The following is a 27508-nucleotide window of genomic DNA, read 5'->3' as shown; positions in this document are numbered from 1 at the left end:
TACCAGGCGGTCCACTCTTTCCTCGGCTTCTTTGCATAGGCGGCACTTTCTGTCAGTTGCTGCCTTCTCAATTATTATTGGTTCTCAATTGTTATTGTGATTATGATTAGTAGTACTGTTATTATTCTCAATTTAGCGCATGTCATCTGATCAGACATTCATAGATAGGGGGGATTTGCAAAGCTTCCAGGCATGAGCCTAGAAGAGACTCTCTATCGCCTTCTTCCAGGATGTTTCTTTTCCAACTGAGATCTCCTTGTGGCCTCCCGTCCAAGCGCAGAACAGAGCATAGAGTGCAGAGGGGACGTCTTTAAACAAGGAGGGTGGGAAGAGAGCCAGGTTGGAATCCCTTTTGGGGGTGGAAGAAGCCCCCCTGACCCCATTCCTCCACTCCCCCCCCCCTCCTCTGCCAGGAAGAAGAAAGGAAAGGAAAGGAGGGCTTTGAGAGGGGAGGGAGGATAGAGAGGAGGAAGGCGGCCATTGGAGCAGACGAGGGGAGCGGAGGGAGAGGATGGGGAGGGAGAAGAGGCGCCAGGGGGGTGGCTTCCGGTCCGCTCTGCCCGGGGCTCTCTGTGCCCGCTCCTCCGGCGCCGCCCCTTCCGCTGCCTGGGTCCTCCGCCGCCTGGGCCTGCGCCGCTGGTGCCGCCTCCGCCTCCGCCTCTGCCGCTGCCTCTGCCGCCGCTTTGGAGGGAGGGAGGCGGGCGGGCGTCGCCTCCTCCATCCTGGCATTTCGGAGCCTCCATCCTGGCCTCTCAAGTGCCCGGACCCAAAACAGGAAGTAAGTCCCTGGAAGAGACCATCGGGCGGGGGCGGGGGGGGGGCGACTTCCCCCGAGGGGGGCTTTGACGGGGAGGGGGGGGCAGAGAGATGGAGACAGGGAGATCCCCCCCCCGTAGGTCCCCCCCACACACAAGCACACCCCCTCCCTCCCTGGCTTCTCCCCCGGGGGGCGTCTGGAGGGGGGGGCTTCTCAAAAGGGCCCCCCGAGGGAGGGAGGGAGGGTCCTTGGGGGGGGTCTCTGGGCCTCCTTCTTTCCTTGCAAACGTTTCATGGCCCTCGCTAGGGAACCTCAGCAGGGATGATCCTCTGAGGGCGTCTCTCTGTGTGTGTACATGTGTGTGCGCACGGATGTCTGTATATGCATGTATGTATACATATATGTATGTGTATGTGTATATGTGTGTGTGAGCCTGCATCTACATATGCGTGTATGTATATATGAGAAATATGTGTGTGTGCATGTATGTATGTATATGCATATGCATATATGTATGTATGTATGTATATGTATGTATGTATATGTATGTATGTATATATATATACATACATACATATATATATATATATGTTATATTTGTGCTGAAAAATTTATTAGCACAAATATAACACAAATATAACAAAGGCAACAATAAAAATATTGGGTTTCTGTCGTGATGGACTCTTGTGACGAGCCGATTGACAGATGATGGAAGCAGTTAGCTTCCTCCCATAATTGGGGCTTACCAGGGGTTGTGACACTAAATAAATATAAATATATAAATATATAAATATATAAATATATAAATATATAAATATAAATATAAATATATATATATATATATATATATATATATATATATATATATATATATATATATATATATATATATATATATATATATATATATATATATATATATATATATATATATATATATAAGATTTTTACAACCCCTGGTAAGCCCCAATTATGGGAGGAAGCTAACTGCTTCCATTATCTGTCAATCGGCTCGTCACAAGAGTCCATCACGACAGAAACCCAATATTTTTTACTGTTGCCTTTGTTATATTTCTGTTCTTTTTTTTTATTTGTGCTGATAAATAAATAAAGGGAGACTAGTATAGATCTATTTCAAGCTATTTAGCTCTCATCAGCTAGCCATATCCTTACTGGGATTCGAACCTGGGCTGTATTACATATTAGGCAGATATGTTAACCATTAAGCCACAAGGTTCTCCTCCTTTATATATATATATATAGGAATTTAGATAAATGATTGATAGATGACAGATGAATGATATTAGAAGTCCGGGGCCTTTGGTGAGGAAAAGCGTCCAGTTTCATTGTCACCTGTTATTTTGTTTTTGTTTTTTTAAATCATTTTATATTATTTCTGTGATTGTTCTCAGGTCTCCAGAGCCACTGGGAGTTGGGAGGGTCCCAAATCTAATAAGTTGTTTTTGGTATTATGATGTATAAAAGCTGTTTGTGTGCGTACACGCGTGTATGAGAAACGGAAATATAATTCTCTCTTGGTCTCGTGTGTTTGGACACCCAAGGAATATGTCTTCAGTGCATAAAATGTAAAATGGTAATTTTACACACCATACCTGCACTACAGCAAATGAACTGTCTCATATTCTGCCCACATTGATGATTTTTCCTTCCTTCCTTCCTTCCTTCCTTCCTTCCTTCCTTTTCTCCCTCTTCTCTTTCTCTATCTCCCACACTCCATGTAAGATTTCCTGCTATTGCAAAATCTTGGGGTACTGAATCATTGAAGGTTATGCTTTGAGACTAAAAGATGTTCCAATATCATTTAATATAATTTACTTTTCTAGTAGAAGTAACCATTAGCCTAGTTATGTCAGTGTTATTTTAACATAAAACAAATCCTTTCCTGAATTTGATTGTTTTAACATTCGTGCTGAGAGGTTTTGCGTTATTGTGGTTGCTGGGTGTTCTTGTTTAGGATTTTTCTCTTTCATAAACAATATTGGGATCTTCGGAAGAGAATTGACAACCAAACCAGGAGATTCCAAAGCAAAAAGTAGATTAATGGATATTTTACCACTAAATACTCTGAAATAAAGTGCCTCCATCTTTTCAGTTTCTATGCTTACACAAAGTATGTAATCTGATTTAATGCTTTGACAAATAAAAAACTATATTTCAAAATGTCTCTTTTCTTCCACTGTATTTTCAAAAACTGTTCTTTTACTTTACACCTGCACAGAATACACAATAGTGTTTCGAAATCCATTTCAGTTCTCAGATCAACTTGGCTGATCAAATCAGGGCTGGATTTCAAAGGTGCCATCAGCTGCAACAGATTTTTGTGGGCTCTGGAAACAGATTTATGGAGAGGACTATTTTTTTTTTTTTAATCTTCTATTACATTTAAATATGTCGATTGCAACGAACATGGTAGTCAGAGACCAAACCGTCTGGAACTGACCTCTGGGCAAACGGAAACTCAAGGAGGAGAGCAGGACAATGAAAAGAAAACCTCATGATCAGAAGAACCCCATGGATATCATAGTAGTGATATGCAGGCAGTTCTCGACTTACAACAATTCACTTAGGGACCGTTCAAAGTTTCAACGGCAGTTGAAGAAGTGACATGACCATTCTTCACACCACCATTCCAGTAGAATCCTCATGGTCAGAATTTAGACCCTTGGCAACGGACTCCTTTTTACGACGGTTGCAGTGTCCCAGGGTCGTGTGGTCCCAGAATAGAATAGAATGCAGAATAGAATATAAATAGGAGAATTCTGTCATATTCTTAGTTATCATTTTTGTTTTGTCCTTATTAATCTTTAGTCCTGCCACTTCACCATATTCTACTAATTTTTGAATTAGTTCCAAACTAGATTCTAATGGGTCCTCTAAGGCAAATACTAAGTCATCGGCATAGGCTTGGACTTTATATTCTTCATTTTTAAGTCTTAAACCTTTTATTCCCTGGTCATTCCGAATTTCATTTAATAAAGTTTCCAAGGTCAGTATAAATAGCAGAGGGGAGAGAGGGCATCCCTGTCTGACTCCTTTTTTTATTTAAATCTTTTCCATTAGATCTCCATTCATCAGAACTTTGGCTGTCTGGGTACTATAAAATCTTTCTATCATTCTTGTAAATTTTTCCTCCGAATTTCATCTCATCTAATAGGAGAATAGGAGAATTCTGAATAGAATATAAATAGAATGGCATAGAAGGCAGAATAGAATGTAAATAGAATGGAACAGAATAGAATAGAAATAGAATAGAGTAGAGTAGAGGAAAGTAGAATTCTTTATTGGCCAAGTGTGGTTGGACACACAAGGAATTTGTCTTTGGTGCAGATGCTCTCAGTGTCCATAAAAAGACAAGATACATTCATCAAGAATCATCAGGTGCAGCACCTAATGGGAGTCCCAGGGTGCTCATTCCCTCCTCCTGCCCTAAGTTTTGGCCGTCTTCCTCAGATGGCAGCAGCGCAGGCGTTCCCATGCGTCATAGCACAGGCTTGTGATGTTGAGCATCTTGGCACGGAGACCCTTTTCCCTCTCCCGAATATCTTCCTCCCAGTTGGTTTTTTTCCAGCCGAGCACTGAAACCGATGTGTTGCCAGGGTCCTCCCGTCCTCTTCTTCAGGAAGACGCACCTGGTGGGGTTGTGCTGTTTGCAGACCTCCTTCTTCACCCCCGATAAATTATTCCCTCACTGGCCTGCTCTCATTTTTGTCCAACCTGCTGAGCAAGGCATCACCAGGGCCCGGCATCTGAGAGCTTTGAGAAGACGCACATTAATCGCATCTCTGTGAGGTTTCCGTTTTTTTGTTTCATGAAAGGGCTAAATTGAAAATTCTCTGTGTGCGGAGGCTCATGGCCAGGCATTCACACTCTCTTCGCCTGTTGAGGCACATGGATCTTGTAAGTCTCTCCCCCCCCCCCTTTTGCTGGGTGTTCTAGATAGGTGTGTCTAAGACAGTTACACAATGCAGGTCAAGGGACACACAAAAATCACTCCCAACGCAAGGACCAGGCACAACAGGTTCTTCGGAAAACACAATGACCGAGTAAAACTCTCCTGTTCACATTTGCTGTTTCTCAGTTGCACACACACACATCCGTCCGCGCTTAGCCACCTCAACGCAACAAATTTGCAGATGTCACAAAGCTGGTGTCATGGCATGTGGGGATGAACGTGGAAGACTCACCGTCTGGATAACCAGCGTGTAAAAGATTTCTCCGGTCCCAGAAGGAGAAGCATGTTGGAAGGGGCCCTTCCTTAGCTTTCTGAAGAGTAGAAGGAGAGTAAAAGGGGAGAGAGACTTTCACTCTTGCAAGAGTCCGTTAATGTAACCTTATAATAAAGGTAGACTTGTGCTCCTTATGGTGCTTCTGGTCTGGACTACCTCACAGGGAGGACAGCAAAACTAACAAAAGGCCTCAGAGCACATTTATCAAGATTCTCGAGGACCTCAACTTGGCGAAGCATCAACAGTGGGCATCAACCCACAAGAGGAATCCCTGCTGCATGAATGACAAAGCCTTTGATTTGAGTGATAAGAATCAAAAGGGGTGTAAGACGGGTGGGGCAACCCAGGAGCCCTTTTCCAGTATCTGAATGTAGAAGAGGCGGGGGGGGGAGAGCTGTTGGAGGGGGCTCCTGAAGAGAAGACCAGAAGAACATCGCGAGAACATCGAGATCGGTTGGACATCAGGAAAACCATCTTGAAGGTCGATGGAAGACGTTGGTGAGGAGTACCCCATATATATCTCCCCCAGGGAGATTTCATTTCTCCCCAAATCTGGAGAGTCTACTTAGGTAAGACCATCATTGGGATGTAAACCTTCCAGCTCCTTAATCCGTTTTCCTTGGTGGGTCCTCATGTGTGAGCCTGTGAAGTGGTCTTGATCTTCCTGACGAAAGAGCAGCATAAGGAATGGGGGGCATCTATAACCCACTCCTTCAGAATCAAGGAGCTCCTTGGACCAGCTGCGAAGCGTTTCACGAGACAAAGAAGTCCAGCTGCCATGACTCGGCTTCAAGATGGTCAGAGATGGCCAGGAGGGACCTGAACTGCCTCAGGAACCGATGAACTTTCTTCCCCCCGGAGACGCTTCAACAAAGATGGGACAGCCCTCTCTCGTGGATTCTGTAGCATTGAGATGATGAACCAGATGTCTCCCAAAATCTTAACCAACCCTTGCATTTCTCTGTCCCTCAACTTTCTCTTCCTTGGAGACGGTGGGTTTCTTCTTGGTAATCCTCCTCTCAAAGGACCACTCTCAGAGGGTTTGTTTTTGAAGTTATGAATGAGAAGGTGCAAGAAATAAAATGAACCCCACGAGGAGAAGATGTTTTCTGCCCAGGTCGATAACACACCTGTTTTTTACTTGCCTTTCATGAAGTACTGAGGGCCTCTTTGATTCTGAGCTAAATAAGCAGGTTGTAGGTTCAAAGTAAGGGACAAGCAGGTTCTTGGTGCCCTCTGAGCTTGGTTGTTTCCTTGCAGACGATTCATTATCTGAACTGGGTAACATCATCAGGGCTAGATGACTCTTTTGGATAATGAAATGCCCGCAAGAGGAAAACCACCACGCAGTTCAACCCTGACCTTCAGATAGTCTCCTGTGTGGGTAAATAACGGCCACGTGACTTAACCTGTGATTGTTCTCTTGTAGAGTTGATTATGACCACAGTTGAAGAAGAATCTGACACAGTGACAGTGGAAACCGTGAATTCTGTGACTCTGACCCAAGACCCTCAAGGAAACCTCATTCTTCACTGCCCTCAGGATGGTATAGAACCCCTGTTCTTTGACTGCAGGCTCCCTCCACATTGTTTCAAATGTGCAATCCCTCCTCAGACCAAGATATCGGGCTTCATTGCACGGCCCGTTTGGGAGAGACAGTTTTCAGGGTCCCTGGGAATTTTAGTTTCCTGGAGGAATTTCAGGAATGTCCTTTAAAAAATAATAATTAAGGTTTGCAATGGATAAGACTTGCATTTCCTCAAGACACCCATTTCACTTCCTGAATCCCAGCCCTCAAAATAGGCCATGCTCACACTGCTGAAGCATGGTTTAAAAAGGGGGTGAAGGAAGCTTTCCCTGTCCGGTCGTTGTCCAATTCTGGCACTGTGCCCGTCTCTGTTTCTTGCCCAAGAGGGTCAGCCTTGCCCAAAGATAATGTCCGTGGTCACGTGGACAGCGTGGCGCACAAAACACTGCTACCTTTCCACCAAAGTGGCACCTATTGATCTACTCGCATTTGCTTGCGCTCCAATTGCTAGATAGAGAGGAGCTGGAGCAAGGAACGGGAGCTCACTCCATCACACAGTGTTTGGGTCTTGAACCTGGGCTGGCAGCTCTCCAGTAGCTTTCAGCTCTGACCCATCGTGTTGAGGCAGGAGGAAGGGGCCAGCCCTGACCCAGCCTGGCCATTTCCCTCTTAAGAACAATTTTCCTTGGCTCTCCAGAAGGAGTTTTGCCCCACTTTGCTCCTTACGCTCAAGTTGCTTGAGGCTGGAATTGGATGTGGGAGGATGAGGCCAGATCAACTGCGATTGTCATTAATTGCCCAACACCTGCACAAAGGGTTCAATGACTTCCATTGGAATTGGGCAAACCAAAACGTTAAAACAACAAATGGTCCCTTATAAGGGTTTGATTATTGCAGCGAATGACTCACTCTTTTAAGCCATGAGATTTTAATGTGCGTGAAAATTGGATGAAAGAAAATTCATTTTAATGATATTATGGGCAAAGTATTAGGACTGGAAGTTGCACTTTAAAAGAAAAAGGAAATTAGGCCATTCATTCTTTAGAGGGCGCGTGGGATGGCACCAGAGAGCAAGTCAAACTTTATGAACTTTTTAAATGCATCTTTTAATTATTATTTTCTTATAAGTGAAGAAGCACACCAGTAAATGCTAGCTGCTTAGCCTCCGGGGACTGCAAAAGGGGCAGGGGCATGAAGGGCGCAGTGGTCTAGAGTTGAAGACGCTCCCCTCCAACTCGGAAGGTTGAGAGTACGATCCTAGGTAGCGGCAGATAGTTGTCTTTCTGGGCCAAAGAGGAATATCTGCTGTGAACTCTATGTAGGCGTCAGGAAGGGCATCCGGCCAGCAAATGCTCAGCTCCACTCAGTCGCCCCGACTCCACTCTGAAAGAAAGGGTCATAACAAGGGGAAAATAATGGCGATTGCCCCTTGGACCAAGAGCTAAAATGTGAATATTTTTCAGGCACGGGACCAAAACAGGGATTTTTTCAATGACTCCATTTCTCCCTGGGATTTCCAGTTGAGTGCCAGGCGGGGTCTTTCCATGACCTGCAGTAGGCGGTTGAGCAAGGGGTAATGTCTGAATGGCTTCCCTTCTGGGCCTGATGGCTCTCCTCCTCCTCCTCCTTCTCTCCGTGGGCGTTTAGAGGCAGACGAGGTAGACTCGGAAGACGGCAGTGAGCCCCCCCATAAAAGGCTTTGCCTGTCCTCGGAAGATGACGAGAGCATCGAAGGGCACCCGCCCTGCATCTCGGTCGTGGCGCTCCCAAGTAAGGGCTCCTCCTGAAGGGTCTGCAGGTGCCGCTTGAGGAAGGGAGGGGGCTGCTAAAGGGGGACCACATGGTGGGGGGGGGCAGGAAGAGGGTCTGTGGAAATGGGGGGGCAAGCCGATTTTGGTTTGGCTGGTCAAGAGATCCACTATTCCATACCCCAGTCTGTAAACATTCATTTATTCACCCATCCATCCATCTACATTTATCCATCCACTCATTCATCCATTCATCCATTCCAATCATCCATTCATCCATTCCAATCATTTATCCATCCACTTTCATCCATCCACTCATTTATCCATTCATTCATTCATCCATTCCATTCATTTATTCACCCATCCATCCATCCATCTACATTTATCCATCCACTCATTCATCCATTCATCCATTCCATTCATCCATTCATCCATTCCATTCATCCATTCATCCATTCCAATCATCCATTCATCCATTCCAATCATTTATCCATCCACTTTCATCCATCCACTCATTTATCCATTCATTCATTCATCCATTCCATTCATTTATTCACCCATCCATCCATCCATCTACATTTATCCATCCACTCATTTATCCATTCATCCATTCCATTCATCCATTCATCCATTCCAATCATCCATTCATCCATTCCAATCATTTATCCATCCACTTTCATCCATCCACTCATTTATCCATTCATTCATCCATTCCATTCATCTATCCATCCACTTTAATCCATCCACTCATTTATCCATTCATTCATTCATTCATCCATCCATTCCATTCATCTATCCATCCACTCATTCATTCATTCATATATCACTTATATTATTTTCGCAAGCACCTCAAGGCAGCAAACATCCCCAAAACAACAACAACGACAGCCCTGTGAGGTAGGTTGGGCTGAGGGAGTGGGTCTGGCCCAAGATCACCCAGCTGCCTTCCATGGCTAAAGTGGGCCTAGAACTCCCCGTCTCCTGGTTTCTAGCCAGGCGCCTTCACCACTAGACCAGGCGGGCCCTAAAGAAAGCAGGTGGCAAGAGAGGAATCGCCAGGGGAGGCAGCTGACCGAGCACCTGCTCTCCTACTGAGGATGGGAGGGGGGGGGTCTCTGCTGTGCACAGGTGAGAGGGAATATGGGCCGCAATCCCACTACACGCGACGCTTAACCCTTGATCTGCTTTCCAGTGTCAGAAAGCGACCAGAGCTTTGAGGTGACCATGACAGCCACCACAGAAGTAGCTGACCATGAGGTGAACGAAGGAACGGTCACTCAGATTCAGGTCAGTCTCCCGGGGGGGGGGTCTCCCCGTGCAATCTTGGGCCGCCGTGGCTCTGGTGGGACATAAAACAGAGTCTTGCTTTATCAAAGAAAGGGGTTGTTTATATTCTGAGGGCCGGAGAGGTGGGATTCAGGCAGTTCGCACCGGATCGCCCAAACTGGTGTGGAAATCGTGGGTGGGCCTGCCGACCTGCTCCGGCTCCGTACCGTCCCATTTGGGCACATTTTTTTAGTCCGGGCGCTTGTGCAGAAGCCGCCCCCATGAGCCCAGCGCGTACACGGACGGCCAAAGTGAGCGAGTACGCGGGGGGGGGGCGAACCAGTGCTAATGTGAAGCCCACGGCTGGTCCCCCCCCCTTCTGGAGGTTGTTGAAGTCAGAGGAGCCCTGATTTAAAGGGTCTCCTCTCCCCTTTCCCCCTCCCAGATCCTTCAGAACGAGCAGCTGGACGAAATCTCTTCTCTAGCCAACGAAGAAGTCTCGGCTGTCAGTCAGGCCTGGTTCACCACCAAAGAGGACAAGGACTGTCTCACGAACAAAGGCAAGTTGATGTTTTCTATTGGCGGAGGGCGGGGGGGGGGGGTCTCTGGGCCGAGGGAGGCCTGGGAGAATTGGCTGCATGACGGAAAAGTAGGACGTTGTTTTGAGAGGAATCCACCTGTTTTATTCAAAGAACTTGAGGACAACATGGTAGCTTTTTTTTTATTTTTGCAATGGGAGCTAATGAATATTTATATTTATTTATTTTTTAGCGTACGGCTAAATTATTAGAACTTGCATTTTATTGGGTTCTCTGCTATTCTGGCCTTTACATTTTTCTTCTTCTCTAGAATGAATAGAAACTTTTCATTTCCAGTTTGAGGCATTGATTTATCAGTGCTTAAAGCCAACATTAAATTTGGCGTTGAATTTGTCCATACGGTATTAAATTTGTTGCGTGTTTGAAAATACAAGAGATTGCTGAATTGGGTGCTCAGATATAAAACCACTTTGCATGACTCGGGAAAACGTTGGGAAAAAACACGATACTGTGATTTAATTATCTCATTTACTGTGTTTTAAGCCACCCAATAATTGCCATTCTCTGTCAGCTTATACTAAAAAATTAATAATGCTGAAGTGGTTATGAACGATTACTTAAAATTCATCTGCTGGATTAGAAGCAGATCTAAGAAAACCCTTCTCGGCTTCTCTGTGCCAATTGTTCCCCCGTAAGTTGAAGTGCTCGTAGAGTGTCCGTGTGTGACGGCCTTCTTCTCCATTTTCAAGGTCATAAGTGGAAGCAGGGCATGTGGTCGAAGGAAGAAATCCAGATTTTGATGAGCAACATTGAGCGCTATCTGAAGGTTTGTGTTTGCTCTCAATACGCGTCCTAGTTTCAGACGTTGCTCTTTCGGTCTTTCCATCAGTGGGATTCCATAAGAGCTTTCCCATCTCTCTTGTCTCACACACTCTCACACACACACACACACACACACACGTTTCCAGGAAAAAACTCCTTTCCGGGTACTGATAAGTCCCTTTCGCTCCGTACCTGAAGAGACCAGTCTCTTCCCCTGAGTTTGCAGGAGCTCATAAAGCAGAAGATCTGGTTGAGCAGCATGCAGGCTCTCTACTTACCCATTCAGCCAGATGATGAATGGCCCTTTTGTTTAAAGTGGGGCTGTCTGACCTTCTCAGAGCCTTAAATCAGAGGCTCAATAGTTGGCGTGAAGCCAACGAATCTTAAATTGGGACATCCTGAATCTCCGCTTGACCCCGACTGACACGGATTCAGCCTTTTCTTAAAAGTGAAAGCATCGGCCTGCCTCCCATAGAGAGAGAGAGAGGCCTATAAAGAACATTTCAGCTGGATTTGTTTATAATAGATTTCATTTTATGTATGTGTGTGTGTATGTATGTATGTATGTATTTAGTGTCACAACCCTTGGTATGCCCAAATATGGGAGGAAGCAGACTGCTTCCTTTCTCTGTCTATCGGCTCGTCACAAGAGACCATCACGACAGAAAGCCATTATTTTTACTGTTGCCTTTGTTACATTTGTGTTGCATTTGTGCTGATAGATAGATAGATAGATAGATAGATAGATAGATAGATAGATTGATAGATAGATAGATAGATAGATAGATAAATAAATAAATAAAGGGAGACTAGTATAGATCTATTTCAAGCTATTTAGCTCTCATCAGCTAGCATCAAATCCCAGTGAGGGTATGGCAAGCTGATGAGAGCTAATTAGCTTGCAATAGATCTATACTAGTCTCCCTTTATTTATTTATCAGCACAAATACTACACAAATGTAACAAAAAGGCAACAGTAAAAATATTGGGCTTTCTGTCTGGATGGTCTCTTGTGACGAGCCGATGGACAGAGAATGGAAGCAGTTAGCTTCCTCCCATAATTGGGGCATACCAGGGGTTGTGACTTTAAATATATACCTTTCTCCCTGGCTCAGCTGATAACGGATCAGAGCGGTTAAAACATCTGCCTAAGATGCAATACAGCCCAGGTTCGAATCCCAGTAAGGGTATGGCTAGCTGATGAAGCTAAATAGCTTGAAATAGATCTATACTAGTCTCCCTTTATTTATTTATCAGCACAAATGCAATATACACACACATAAACATTACGGATTCAAACATCCTTGTTTTGATTTTAAAACCCATTAGAGTTTAGTTTAAGTTTAAGTTTTATTTTATTTATATGCCACCCTATTCCCTAAAAGGGACTCAGGGCGGCGAACAACAAGAAATAAGAGGTCATCTCTTCCATGTTGATTTCAAGGGAAATGAATTTTGCACCTTTTCCTAGTTGCTGGTTATTTTTCAAAAGGAAAAAAAAACATCGCTGCCATCTCTGTTTAGCCTCACATTAAACCTGTTTATTATTACAAGCCTTGTAATAACCCAGCAATAGTATATAAGATTTGATTTTGTTCAGCTGCCCTCTATAAAAACCTGCAAAATCAAATCCTGGCTTATTTTTTCCTGCCCTCCCGTTTGTCAACAGGAAGTGGCTCAGAGTGATTTAGCGTGTGAATTGACCTCCTGATTTGGGGGGGGGGGCTGCCAGAAAAAAGAAAGGAGAAGCAAAATCAGTTTTTTAATTTTTGTGTCAAGGGAGGGGGGGAAACTGAAACTGTCCTCTCCGTACGAACCAGGCCCGTGGGATCAAAGATGCCACCGAGATCATTTTTGAGATGTCCAAAGACGAGAGGAAAGATTTCTACAGGACCATCGCCTGGGGTTTGAACCGGCCTCTCTTTGCGGTTTATAGACGTGTCCTTCGCATGTACGACGACCGAAACCACGTTGGCAAGTAGGAACCTTCCTGAGGTTTGACCCGGAGGGGAGGATTGTGAGTTGGGTACAGCCCCAGGGCCCCAGGCGGAAGAGTGGCGTGCAGGCTTAAAATGTTAGAACAGCGTTTCTCAACCTTGTCAACTTGGAAGATGTCCGGACTTCAACTCCCAGAATTCCCCAGCCAGCATTCGTGTATAAACAATTCAGTGTCTAGGACAGTGTTTCTCAACCTTGTCAACTTGAAGATGTCTGGACTTCAACTCCCAGAGTTCCCCAGCCAGCGTTCGCTGGCTGGGGAATTCAGGGAGTTGAAGTCCAGACATCTTCAAGTTGACAAGGTTGAGAAACGCTGTGTTAGAACGTCATAATGAAGGGACTGGCCAGAAAATTAAGTCATGGTTGTCCCAAAGGTGCTTTATCTCAAGAAGCAACTGGACTTTCTTCCTTTTCTCTGAAGACCTTTTTCTTCTCCTCCAAGAAGCTTCTTCAGCTCCGACTGGAAGGAATGATTTATGCTCCATTCAGACAGCTGGTCCTTTGCATCCTTTGAGAGGGTCGTTGAGGCCACTTGGGAGGTTTGCAAATATGCACCACTGAGGTGACCCCCCCCCCGAGGAAAAACCTCCAAGTTTGCAAATGAACCACCTGCCGGGAGTATCATCAGCCCTTCCCTTCCACACCATCCAGTCAGAGCCGAGGAAGCTTCTTGGACGAGAAGCGAAGCGCCTTCAAAAGAAAACTTAAGAAAGTCCCGTTGCCTCCTGGAAAAGCCCCTTTGGGATACGGCTCGAATGACCTCAAGGCAGAGATGATTCCTACTTTAGTTAGCTAGTTTAGTTTAGTTTAGTTAGCTATAGTGGCAATTATGAGACAATTACGCAGCTTCCTTTCCTGCTGATTGAGCCGAGGTGACGCAGTGGTTAAATGCAGCACTGCAGGCTACTTCAGCTGACTGCAGTTCTGCAGTTCGGCGGTTCTAATCTCACCGGCTCAAGGTTGACTCAGCCTTCCATCCTTCCGAGGTGGGTAAAATGAGGACCCGGATTGTTGTTGGGGGCGATATGCTGACTCTGTAAACCGCTTAGAGGGCTGAAAGCCCTATGAAGCGCTATATAAGTCTAACTGCTATTGCTATTGCTATTGATCCTCATTAAAATCACGATTCCTGACAATGGGAAGCTAGGAAATTGCAGGCAAGATAGCGAAGGACAAGAGACCTCGTGACTTTCCTTTTGTCCCAAGCCCCAAGACGGATTTGTATACTGAAGGTCTATTTTTACATCTTCACTCAATATGCCGTTTCCATGTTTTTAACAGGTATACCCCCGAAGAGATTGAAAAGCTCAAAGAGTAAGTTTTTATTTCAACCGGATGTTGCCAGTTGTTCATACCCCATTCTAGAACCTTAGATGGACAAGTCAAGGCTCCTGAATTTACACTCAAGGGAGAGAAGGGACGTCATCAAAATGGATTGTGTGGATTAAATGGTCCCGCAAAACCCCTCCCTGCAGGGAGGCCTTTCGGCTTCCTTTGGGCCAAAAAGCTCGGTTAGAAAGGCTTCGTTAATTCTGTGCTCAATGTCTGGGTTCCAAATAGCATCCAAAAGTAAATCCGAGTCCAATCCAATTGGACATTGCTCAAAGTTGCAATGTATTGAGTTGGCACATCTGGGGAAACCCGAATCTGAAGGCTTCCTGCTTTTCCCCACCCCAGTTGTGAAGTTGAAGATCTTGCCCCCACACCCACAAGTCCATCCCATGGTCCAATTTTCCACTGCCACGCTGGCAGCTTCCACCCACCCAGTTCCGGTCAGGTGCAGAGGTCCAAAGAGAAAGGATGACTTTGGCTTTCTAGAAAGAATGTTGTTATGGCTACCTATCATCTAACTCCGTACAATCCCCCCTTCCCATTTTCCCACCATAGAAAAGGCATAGCAGAATAGTAAAAAGTGTGGGGGGCCAAAGACCCAAAAGAAAAGATTGCTGCGGGCCTGACACTCTGTATCATGCAGAATAACACAATAACACAGTTGGAAGGAACTGTGGAGGTCTTGACTTGGCTGAGTAAATGCAAAAAAAAAGCTGCATTAGGACATGCCAAGAATTCAGTGACCAGCCATCACACTTATATATCTAAAAAAAAACACACAATACCAACAATTGCTCAAAAGGGAAAAAGAAGGACGTTGCCAGGATCCCCTGGAAGCAGCTGATTACTGTGGCTCAGTCGAAGCCTTAGCGCTTCCCCCCCCCCCCCGGCATCCCATTTCACCTCCCTCCCAACTTGCCTCCATGGGGTTCCCTCATCCCTTCAGCCCCCTGGGAGGAATACCGGAAGAACCACCCCAAATGGATGGGGAAGCCGCTCCTATCTCAACTTCCCACACAGAGGCATTAAACTCTTACTGAACTGTACCAAACCGCATTTACATTTTGGAATGGTTATCTTGGCTTCTTCGCTGCTATTGCCATCCGCCTACATTAGCCCACCGTGCAACAGCAGCCGAATCGGAGGAGGAGGGGGGATCAGGGCCAGCATCAAGGCAACCTGAGAGCTCGGGGGGGGGGGGGGGGAATGGAGCTGTCAGAGAGAGAGACAGAGCCTGGGCCCTCCGTCAACCTTCAGATGGAGACTCAGCAGCCCCCAGGTCTGGAGGTGGCTGATGAGGAAGAGGAGGAACAGCTGGGCCCAGTGCCTGACACACAGATGTGTAGAAGGCAGAGGAGAGGAGAGCAGTGGAAATCTATGGGCCGGTCCTTGGGACGGAAGAGCCACCACTGCTAGTTCTGGGGACGAAAGGCTGGAGGTGGAGATGAACAGATGTGGCAGGCAACTATTCATCTCCCTGCCGGAGGGAGTTGTTAGCACACAGTAAGAGAGAAACGTTTTGCCAGGGCTGCCGGCACTCCTAAGAACAGGATATTTTCAGTTCACTTCAGAGGGTTTTTGTAGTGTTTGGGGAGCTGAGTCAGAAGCAGCTGATCTTCCCAGTCCTGATGGGCAAAAATGAATCCCTTCCTCCCCCCTTAGATTAAGAATCAAGCACGGCAATGACTGGGCGACGATCGGAGCGGCTCTCGGACGGAGCGCCTCCTCCGTAAAAGACCGATGCCGGCTGATGAAGGACACCTGTAACACAGGTACGGTGGTCATGAAAACCCGTGAAGCGGTATATAAATCTAAGTGATATTGCTACCTATATATCCTATCTATCTACCGCTCTCCATGGTGCTTCACCGGTTGGAAATCAGCATTGCAGGCGGACTCTGCCCGCTGCCAGGAGTTCGATCCTGACCAGCTCAAGGTTGACTAAGCCCTCCATCCTTCCGAGGTCCATAAAATGAGGACCCAGATTGTTGGGGGCAAGAGACGGACTCTGTAAACCGCTTAGAGCAGTGGTTCCCAAACTTGGCAACTTTTAAGACTTGTGGACTTCAACTCCCAGAATTCTCCAGCCAGCAGAGCTCTGCTGGCTGGAGAATTCTGGGAGTTGAAGTCCACAAGTCTTAAAGTTGCCAAGTTTGGGAACCACTGGCTTAGAGCGGGCTGTGAAGTGGTATATGAGTCTTAAGTGCGACTGCTATTGCTTTCATTGCGGTTGTTTCCAATTCAGGGAAATGGACGGAGAAAGAGGAGAGGAGGCTGGCTGAAGTGGTCCACGAAATGACCAGCACGGAGCCCGGGGACATCGTCACGCAAGGAGTCTCCTGGGCCGCGGTGGCCGAGCGGGTGGGAACCCGGTCGGAGAAGCAGTGCCGCTCCAAATGGCTCAACTACCTCAACTGGAAGCAGAGCGGAGGGACCGAGTGGACCAAGGAAGACGAAATCAACCTCATCCTCAGGTTTGCACCGCTGGGCTTGGGAAGGGCTGGCCTCTTCTGACCCAGCAGCACGAAGCCCCCTCCCCATAAACCCCTTTTATTTCATTGACAGTGAATACCAGCAAAGCGTTTCCTCTCCCACAGTCTTTCAAGATCGTTCCCAATTACCGACCTTTCTCAGGCTCTGGAGAGTGGCCAGGCCGATATCGTTCAGTCGCCGCAATACTCGGCAAGAATGCAGGAATGACCTCATTGTCTCCTGCAAACTCCACTCCCCCTTTCCCCCCTCTTTTACGTCCTCTGGGAGGGGCCGTTCCTCGTCCACCTGTGGCCTTACTCCCAAGTCGACTCGTTCTTTAGCTGTTCCCAGCTAAAGCCACCTTCATTGGCTTCGGAGGAAAATGGGGAAGGGCAGGGCCTTTCAGGATTGGGAGAGTTTGTAGACAGGGAGGAGCGGGCAGGATGAACATGAGAGACAGAGCTCTGGCGAGGAGCAAGGACCACCCTCTCCTGATCCAAGAGCACGGAGAGTGGGGAGAAGGCGAGAACGGCGCAGACTGAGAAAACTCGGGCTACTCGGGAGGCTACTTGGGAGAAGAACGCCCCGCCCCTCTTCTCAAGGCACACCTGGGGAGTGAGGCTTAAGGAGACGGTGTGGGGAGGGGCATTTGTTGGGAACAAATGCCGAGTTCCTGAAGTGTTGAGTGCCGGACGTTTGAACTTCCTAAGAGTCCTCGGACTAATTACCTGCATCCTTTGCTTCCTGAACTCCTTGATTTGCTCCTGCTGGATTTATTGCTCCGCAGGTTTGGCGCTCACAGTGTTAGGTACAATTGGAACAACAAAGGGACAGTTTGAACTCCCAGCTCCCTATGTTATCTCTGTGTTGTTCCCAGGGTCATCACACATTGTGTGATCTCTTTGTAAAAATAAAAATTAAAAAAGCATCCCCAAAGGCTCACATTTGTAAAAGGAACCATTTCTTTCTCCTGTCAGAATAGCAGAGCTAGAAGTCGCGGATGAAAATGGCATCAACTGGGATTTGCTGGCGGAAGGATGGAGCAGCGTCCGCTCCCCCCAGTGGCTCCGGAGCAAATGGTGGACCATCAAGAGGCAGATCGCGAACCACAAAGAGGTGTCATTTCCCGGTAAAGTCACCTAGGCCTAATTCCTGGCTTCCTCTCGGACCGAAGAGTTCAGTTCAGCTCGTATTTTATTGTTTTGTATGCCTGTTTTACAGGAACCCTCACAGTCTGCACCTGGGCCTGCACTAGATCAGGCTCAGTGGCATTCAAATGGGGTTAGATTTTGCCCTTTTTCGGCTGTGTAAGAATTCAAGACTATGTCCCCGCTTGACGCCTCCTCCTTCTCACTCGGCCAGTTCCTCTCCGGCATCTATCCCCCGTTTTTAAATTCTCCCATCAAAATCCGCACGGAGTTGTGCGTCCCACTTGGTTGAGGGATGGGAGCCCAACCTTTCCCCCCTCCCGCAAAAAAAACCGTCTAATTTCAAACTCAAAACAACAATTTGGAACTTGAATCAAGATTTGTAAAATTTGGAAAAAGTTGCCAGATCCCAGCCTGGGAGAGAAATGTCGCGTTTCCCTTTGGTAACTTGAAGAGACTGGAGTTAAAATAACGAACCCTTCCCAATCTTGGCAACCAACTCCGGCCGGGGGATTCTGGGAGATGAAATCCGCTCGTCTCAAAAGTTGTTGAGGTTTGGAAATGCCGAAATAACTGAGCAGGTGGCTTAAGGGAGGGATTCAGAGTCTAGGATCTTACTCGCTCCGATTTGCTTGGATGTGGATGTAATGTACTCCTAATTGTTCTTGGTACCTGCTGTTTTTTTAATTGCAAATGTTGACTTCGGTTTCATTGTCCAGCAACCCTGGAATTGGCTTTTTTTCCCCGTTCCAGTTCTCATCAAAGGCCTGAGGCAACTGCACGAAAGCCAGAAAAATGCCCCCACTCACCAACTCCCAGATGCTAAATCTTTACCCGGGCTGCCAAATTCCCATCCTGGTTCCGGGGTTCAACACGTCCAGATCCGCATGACCCGTTTGGAGGAAACCTCCGTCTGCTCTCCTGCTTCCGTGGCAGCCCTACAGATCCCTCTGCAGATCACCCACCTCTGTGAGTCGCTCGCCAAAGCTCTCTCTCTCTCTCGACACAGATCCTGTTGCTGCTTCTCCAGTCAAGGGGCTCCCGTGCAGGATGGGGGGGGGGGCAACCAGCAGCGTTTACAGGGGAGAAACATGGCTGGTTTGCCTTGCATGGCACTGACCCCGATGATGTGACAAGCTGGACGAGCATCATTGCTTTCATTTCATTGCGAATTAACGAGAGCCAGCGAGGGGTTAGGGTGAGGGGGTTCCCTTCGGACAAGGGCAATGGGGAAATTCATTTTTTTTTTACTACTGGTTCTGTGGGCGTGGCAGGGGAAGGATGCTGCCACATCCCCATTCCCACTGCACTCTGGGGCCAGCCAGATTCTTTTGCCGGTTCTTCGAACTACTCAAAATTTCCACTTTCCGGAATCTTTCTGGAATTGCCAAGACTGAGAGAAGAAGATTTGAATCAGTGTCACTCACGATCCTGCCAAATGTTCGTTCCTTCTTTAAAATACGTTTCCATGTGGCACTGTTGCCAATATTCATAATATTCCGTATTTGCCAAGATTGCAAAAACACGAAATTTACTCGGAGCGGAGCATGGCTTTACAGAGGTTTTGGCCTTAAAGGCTCCCTTGCACAGATGTGCTAGTCATTCCTGACTCTAGGGGGCGGTGCTCGTACGGCTCTTCCATCCCTCTGTTGCGGCTCCCTGTCGCTCAAAATGTGCGTCATAATCGCCAATGTGTGATACCTTATTTATTGAGCTTTTTGATCCCTGGTAGGCTAATCATGGATAAATCCAAGAAAACTTTCACAAGAAAACAGAATGTTTAATTCGACTCCGTATGCTGGTTTTGTAGCCGCTCAGGAAAGTCGCGGGAAAGTTTTTGTGGCTCCCGGCGTTTTCTGTGGGAAACGGGTCCAAATGGCTCTTTGAGTGTGTAAGGTTGCCGACCCGTCTTAAGATGGGCTGCAGTTTAATTCGTATTCTGAAGCTAACAATATCCATCCCAGGGAGCAGTTTGTGGCGGGGGTCTTCCCAGAGGCCGTTTACTCTCTCCCAAACTTTCACCAGGGTCGCTTCTTAATATGCAAACTTCCTTATTTCTGCCTTGACCCCCTGGGTGCATGTCCTGTTTTACAATTCTCTCGCAATTAATACGCTCAGAACGTATTTGAATCTTTGGTCCTGTTTTCTTTCCCCTTGTGCAGCTTCTGCCGATTCCCCGGCGGCTTCTATCGACTCCGAAACTATAACACTAAACAGCGGGACGTTGCAGACTTTTGAGATTTTGCCGGTAAGTATTAACGGAATTGAACTTGGATGACATCTTTCAGGGGTTCAAAGGCTTCTAACCGAGAGATCGAAAGCTCTGGTGCAGGGGGTCTCCAACCTCGGCCCCTTTAAGACTTGCGGACTTCAATTCCCAGATGGCTGGGGAATTCTGGGAGTTGAAGTCCGCAAGTCTTAAAGGGACCGAGATTGGAGACCCCCTACTTCAGTGAAAAGCAGAAGGCGTGTCTAGCATCAGCATCTCCCCTTCTGATGTTCTCAGAGTCCTCCCCTTTGAGGGGAAATAAGAAAATATTAAAATGTAAATATGCAAGCGGAAAAATGACATAAGTGGAACTAATATTGGAAATAAAAATGCAAACAGAGAAAACTATTTGTATGAAAGGATAAAGTTGGGATTGCTGGAAATGCCACGCGAGAACCCATCAGAGAAAGGAGATAAGCAAGGGCAACAACGAGAAGAGGAAGGATGAGGAGGGAAAGGAAGAAAGGGTAAAGCAGAGGAAGTAAGGGAGGGGAATTAAGAGGAGGGAGGGGTAAGGAGGAGAAGGGAGGAGGAGGAGGAGAAGAAAGGAGGAAGGAGGGAAAGGAAGAAAGGGTAAAGCAGAGGAAGTAAGGGAGGGGAATTAAGAGTTGGAGAGAGGGTAAGGAGGAGAAAAGAGAAGGGGGGAAGAGGAGGAGGAGAAGAAGAAGAAAGGAGGGAGGAGGAGGGAAATTTATTTATTTTATATAATAATAAATTAATTAATAAATTAATTAATAGGAGGAGGGAAAGGGAAGAAAGGGTTAGAAAGCAGAGGAAGTAAGGGAGGGGAATTAAGAGGAGGGAGGGTAAGGAGGAGAAAAGAGAAGGGAGGGTAAGGAGGAGAAGAAAGGAGGGAGGAGGAGGGAAAGGAAGAAAGGGTAAAGCAGAGGAAGTAAGGGTGGGGAATTAAGAGGAGGGAGGGTAAGGAGGAGGAAAGAGGAGAAGGTAGGAGGAGGAGGAGAAGAAAGGAGGGAGGAGGAGGAGGGAAGGAAAGGAAGGAAGGGGAAAGCAGAGGAAGTAAGGGAGGGGAATTAGGAGGGAGGGTAAGGAGGAGGAGGGGGGAAAGAGGGGAAGAAGAAGGAGGAAAGAAGAAGGCAGAGGAGGGAGGTTGAGGAGAAGGAGTAAGGTTGTTGCAAAATAAGATGGAGAAATGGGGTGGCAAGAAAGTGACCCATTATTATTATATACGGTGTGTGTAAAAATGATTGTAGGGACTAACGATGAACAGACAACAATTATAAGAATGTGTCTCTATGAATGAATTTGAAAGGGAAAATAAAAAGCTTTTTTAAAACCAAAGAATCCCTCCTCCCAGAGTCCTCAACTACGACGACCCCCAAATAGAAGATAATAGAAACACCTCCTTTGCCTTCTTCCAGTTGAGTTTTTAGAACTTCTTCTCCGTTTCTTCTCTTGGATGTCCCCCCGGGAAGGAGCTCCGTTGAGACGGCCACGAAGCCCCTGACTTCTTCTCTTGTTCTTCTCCCCCCCCCCACCCCCCTTCACAGTCTTTCCACCTGCAGCCAACTGGGACCCCAGGCACCTACTTACTCCAGACCAGCTCCAGCCAGGGCCTGCCTCTCACCCTGACTGCCAGCCCCACCGTCACCCTGGACAGCCGCCGCGGCCCCGGCCTCTCCAGACCAGATCATAGTCCACGCCTTGTCCGTACGTATCAGAAGAGGAAGACCGCCGGGGGTGTGTGGGGAGGAGGTTGGCGGGAAGGCCGGGGGGGGGGGGGTTTGGAGCTCTGGCTGGCAAGATCGGTAAGCTGCTGGCTGATTTGATCAGTACGGATCAGGGGTGAAATCCAGGAGGTTCTGGAGAACTGGTAAATACCACTTCTGGCTGGCCGCGCCCCCACCTATTGTCTGCCTTCCTGAGTCCCAGCTGATTAGGGGGGAATGGGGATTTTGCAGTATCCTTCCCCTGCCACGCCCCACAGAACCGGTAGTTAAAAAAAATGTGGATTTCACACTGGTACAGATGGTCCTTGACTTACAAACATGGAGTCCAACATTTCCGTGGTTAAGCGAGACATTTATCAAGGGAGTTTTGCCCCATTTCATGCCCCTTCTTGCCACCATTGTTAAGAGAACCACTGCAATTGTTAAGTCGGTGGCACGGTGGTTTGTTAAGTGAATCTTAGTTTGATGTTGGGAAAGAGGGAGGGCGGGAGGAGGAGATGGTTAGGTAGGGTCATCGAAGCAACGAATGTGGATCTGGGCAACCCCCGGGGGAGGAGGGGGCAGAGGGAGTTGGGGGCTGGTGTGCTGTGGTTGTTGAGGTCGCAGAGTCAGACGTGCAGGAATATTGCTTTGTGCATTTTGACTTTTCACGTGTGTGCGTGCCGTTCATGGAAGGTAAGTAGGCGCACATGTATGACAACGCATGTACTGGAGGGATGTGGATTCTCCAAGACGAGCTTCAGCTGAAGGGGGCGCTCCGAACCCAGAAGGCAAGGAAGCTGGCTGGCCTGCTTTCCATTTCCCTCCCTGGGGAAGGGGGGATTCTCTTCCTTTGGATGAGCAAAGAGGGGAGAGGGGATGGGGCCGAGTTCCAGTTTCCTCTGCAAATATTCCTGCTTTGTCTTGCTTTTTTTAAAAAAAATAACTGCCTGCCACCGAGCAGCCGCCCTCCGCCTTGCCAAAGAGGATAAACTGGGCGGTTTTCTTTGCCAAATGTCAACCCGCCCTTGTGTGGCCCTTTCCCGCAGCCCGAGCACCTGCTGAACGCGACGGAGAACGTCACCGTGCAGTGCCACGCGCCGAGCGTCATCATCCGCACCGTGGCAGCCGAAGACATTTCTGCGCCCGCCAGCCAGGCGGAACTGGGTGCCCATTCGGACATGCAGCCTGTCGATTTGGCGGGCACGCCCACCTCCCTGGAAACGGAGGACCCCCGCCCCTCCAAACTCCCGGGGGAAGAGCCCTCCGCTTTCACCGCCGTCAGTTCCCCCAAGTTCGGCAGCCGAAGCAGCCCGGAGCTCCTGGGAGGAGCCGCGGTCGACATTCTGAATTCGGACCTCAAGCGAGAAGATAATTGTCCATCGGATTTGGCCGGCACTTACGTTTCCGAGGTAAGGAAGGGGAAAAACCCCTCGTCGACCTTCTGAACGGAGGTTTACGTGGCCTGAAGCCACGGCTCTCCCAATGTGGCAAAATGAAGTCTTAGAAAAGGGAGAAAATCAAAGGACTCTCGTCTGGTTCCTTGACGAGTTGATAGCAATAGCAATAGCAAGTTAGACTTATATACTGCTTCATAGGGCTTTCAGCCCTCTCTAAGCGGTTTACAGAGTCAGCATATCGTCCCCCACAGTCTGGGTCCTCATTTCACCAACCTCGGAAGGATGGAAGGCTGAGTCAACCTTTGAGCCGGTGAGATTAGAACCGCTGAACTGCTGAACTGCAGTCAGCTGAAGTAGCCTGCAGTGGTGCATTTAACCACTGCGCCACCTTGCTCCCCCCATGCTCTTCAAAAGGCTTCTCTGTCTTCCTACCAACAAGTTAAGAGTTCTTTATAGAATTCTTTACAAGGGAGGCTGTGGCTGAGACGCTGAGCTTGTCGATCAGAAAGGCCGGCAGTTTGGCGGTTCGAATCCCTAGCGCCGCCTAACGGAGTGAGTTCCTGTTACTTTTCCAAGCATCTGCCAACCTAGCAGTTCGAAAGCAGGTAAAAAATGCAAGTAGAAAAATAGAAACCACCTTTGGTGGGAAGGGAACAGCGTTCCATGCGCCTTCGGTGTTTAGTCATGCCGGCCACATGACCACGGAGACATCTTCGGACAGCGCTGGCTCTTCAGCTCAGAACGGAGATGAGCACCGCCCCCTAGAGTCAGGAACGACTAGCAGATATGGGCGAGGTGAATCTTTAGCTTTTATAGAATTCTTTATCTGGCCAAGCCTGAGTGGAAACGCAAGGAATTTGTCTCTGGTGTAGACACTCTCCGCGTTATGTACAAGCAAGTAAAGAGATAAGTCAAAAATCGTAAATCCTACCATACAAACAAGAAGCGATAAATCATAAAGATCTCAATAGGAGAAGTCATTAACAAAGATGAGAAGGAGAATAGCAATACAGCCCTACTACAGGAAGCGTTAATACCACTTTACAAGGCCTTGGGAAGGCCACGCTTGGAATACGGCATCCAGTTTTGGTTGCCACGATGTAGAAAAGATGTGGAGACTCTGGAAAGAGTGCAGAGAAGAGCAAGAAAGAGGATTAGGGGACTGGAGGCTGAAACATATGAAGAACGGTTGCAGGAACTGGGTATGTCTAGTTTAATGAAAAGAAGGACCAGGGGAGACATGATAGCAGTCTTCCAATATCTCAGGGGTTTCCACAAAGAAGAAGGAGTCAAGCTATTCTCGAAAACACCTGAGAGTAGAACAAGAAGCATTGGGTGGAAACTAATCAAGGAGAGAAGCAACTTAGAACTGAGGAGAAATTTCCTGATAGTTAGAACAATTAATCAGTGGAACAGAAATTGCCTCCAGAAGTTGTGAAGGCCCCAACACTGGAAGTCTTTAAGAAGGGACTGGACAACTACTTGTCTGAAATGATACAGGGTCTCCATTGTTGGATATCCATTTGTCTGAAGTGGTGTAGGGTTTCCTGCCTAGGAAGGGGGTTGGACTAGAAGACCTCCGAGGTCCCTCCCAACTCTGCTATTCTATTCTATTGTCCTTGGATACATGTCCTGGGGCCTAAGGCAGGGCTGGGGGAGTCAGGGGCCGATGAAGTTACTCATAGCCATCACACTGTTAAGACTTTTGTGCTCGTCGTTGTGCAGAACCTGGGTTCTCCGCCAGCCGAGGAGCAGGAGGCACCGTCCACCCTGGAGGGAGCCGTTCTCATCGTCCCTTCGCCCCGAGGCTTCATCCAGGCGTCCGATGACACAGAGGACGGCGAATCGGTGCTTCCTCTCACCACCTTGACAGGTGAGGCTCCTGAACCTGGGCTGGGCTTCCTTCTCGTTCTGCATGGCCGCCTTCCTCCTTTTTCACAAACGACTCCAGGGGGGGGGAATCATCCCACCACCCACAGCTTCCTCCTGCTAGTTTGCCCGCAACGTTGCTTGTCTGGCCTTAACGCAGCCCCTCGGGGAGCTTCCGCGCTTGCTGCTACTCCCGAGGAAGCCTGCATCGTAGCTAAGACCTGGTTCCTCTTCTGAAGGGCACTAAATCAGTGTTTCTCAACCGTGTCAACTTGAAGATGTCTGGACTTCAACTCCCAGAATTCCCCAGCCAGCATTCGCGTATAAACAATTCAGTGTCTAGGACAGTGTTTCTCAACCTTGTCAACTTGAAGATGTCTGGACTTCAACTCCCAGAATTCCCCAGCCAGCATTCGCTGGCTGGGGAATTCTAGGAGTTGAAGTCCAGACATCTTCAAGTTGACAAGGTTGAGAAACACTGCACTAAATAGTACAGTCTTTATTGCCGTGCTACAAAATAAACACAACCAAGTTGGTTTTTAGCCTCACTGGTGCAAATTATGGTGGAAACGGAAAAAGGAAGAGAGGAAAAACCAGCCCTGCGTTTCCACGTGAATGGAGCGATTGTGGTTGTTATTTCAAAGCCCGCCAGCCCAAGGATAGAAACTACTACAGGTAGTTCTCGACTTAGAGCCGTCGCTGGGCCAGAGGTTCTGTCACTAAGCAAGAAATTTGTTCAGGGAGTTTTGCCCCCTTTTGTGACCTTTCTCGCTGCCAAGTTTGTTAAGCGAATCGGCGCGGTCGTTGAGTGAGTAACCTGGCCGTTAAGCGAATCTGGTTTCCCCCAGATGCTCAGAGGAGGAGGTCGCCAAAGGGGATCCACACGACCCCGGGATACGGCAACCGTCACAAAGCCGAGTCAGTTGTCCGGAATGCAAATCACGTTGACCCAGGGGGGATGGCACAACAGTCGTTAAGTGTGGGAAATGGTCGCTTTTCCTAAGTCGCTTTTCCAGAGCTGCTTTGATGTCACTAAATGAACCGTCGTAAGTCGAGGACTACCTGTACTGAACTTTTGGTGAAGGGGAACATTTGAACTTTGCAAGGACACTTATGAAGTTTTTCAGCTTCTGGCAAAGATGCTCATCAGGTTTCCTCTGAAGTCCAAACAAGAGTTTTTCTATTCCGAGCAGCATTTCCCGCCCCCCCCTGCCCCCCCGCCCCGGTTCCCTCCCCTCCCTTGCCTATTTTAGGTGAAGGCAGGAGGCCTTCAAAAATGTTCTAGGTTGCATGTGTGTGTTACAGTGGTGGGTTCTGGCCGGTACGTCCCGATACAGGCGTACCGATGCCTGATGCTCCCAGCAGGCACCATACCGGAATGCTGCTTTGGAGGGCCCGCCCACCCGCGTTCCTTACCTGTATGTGACCCAATCGGGCCATTTGTGCACGCGCACATAGCGTATGGCGCCTGCACAGCCTCCGCCAAGCATCTGGAGCGCGCACGTATGCCCAGTGCACGTGGTGGATGCCCAGCCCCATCGCAGCGGGATCCGGAACCCACCACTGGTGAGTTTAGCAGCACAAGAGGAAACCACCTGTGTAACAACCCGTTGTTATCTTTCTTCTTCCTAGATCCCATCTTACAACACCATGGAGAGAATTCTCACCTCATCGGCTCTTCTTTGGACAGCCCGAGTTCCGAAGACTCCAAGGGCATGGAGAACTTGGTCAGCTGCCACTGAGGAGGACCTCCCTGGTCCGTTAATCTCCTGCGTTGGTCAAAGGAGGAGGGGTCAACCTGGCCGGGGTGACCCAGAGGCACCTTGGGGCTCTCTCCTGATCTCAAGCGGAGACCGCCGTCTCCAGCCCAAAGTTCCTGCATTCAAGGTGGCTTGGGATGGACAGGGAGGAGATCAAACGCTCCAGGCCACTAACCCGGCAGTAAACAAGCACCTGGAATTGAGGTGGCACCGTTTAGAATCCGCACCGGTCCTCCTGCTTCGGGGGGGAGACTATAGTTTCAGCGTTGTAACCACCGCGGGAGCAAGAAGGGACGTGACGAGAAAAAGATTTATTTTACGAGGGGTTCCAGAGGCTGTTCAAGCAGCCGAAAAGCCGGATCGAGATTTTCCTTGAAAGTGAAGAATCTGTTGCTGGCAACGGATGTCGCACCGGAGGATCGGACGTAATTCTTAAACTACCACAGCTAAAAAAAACCAAGTGGAGGAGCACGGAGACTCTCAAACGGTGATAAATTTAGGAGTCCGTTTTAAACGCAACTGGTGTCGATTCAAAAATCAGCGGCAGAATCCCAAAGGAAGCCAGCTTGGATGAGACGTTCCATTGGAACCAGCTTCGTTGAGGGACGGCGGCTCCACACGTCCCGTCTTCACGGGAAAGGCTCCGCGCCCCAAAACACGAAGCTGAAATTCGGCGGCCACTTGGC

The 27508-nt window shown here is 48.0% G+C and overlaps 1 protein-coding gene across 1 annotated transcript; it reads left to right on the top strand.

Annotated features, from left to right (window-relative positions):
- The first annotated feature begins 609 nt into the window (after window positions 1-609).
- On the top strand, window positions 610-26953 carry DMTF1 (cyclin D binding myb like transcription factor 1). Its single transcript, XM_087722422.1, is given in 18 exon segments — window positions 610-778; window positions 6434-6550; window positions 8180-8302; window positions 9473-9567; window positions 9992-10106; window positions 10835-10911; window positions 12728-12885; window positions 14187-14219; window positions 15900-16009; window positions 16483-16711; window positions 17687-17838; window positions 18611-18826; window positions 20020-20105; window positions 21635-21742; window positions 21744-21794; window positions 22843-23205; window positions 24919-25066; window positions 26695-26953. Coding segments are annotated over 17 exon segments (2283 nt in total). The 5' UTR covers window positions 610-778; window positions 6434-6441; the 3' UTR covers window positions 26805-26953.
- The last annotated feature ends 555 nt before the right edge of the window (window positions 26954-27508 follow it).

This window comes from Thamnophis sirtalis, unplaced genomic scaffold (assembly GCF_051295495.1).
Source record: "Thamnophis sirtalis isolate CommonGarterSnake01/CBP01778 unplaced genomic scaffold, rThaSir2_p1.2 scaffold_9, whole genome shotgun sequence".
Lineage (NCBI taxonomy): Eukaryota > Metazoa > Chordata > Lepidosauria > Squamata > Natricidae > Thamnophis > Thamnophis sirtalis.
This window is presented reverse-complemented; position numbering and strand designations above follow the sequence as displayed.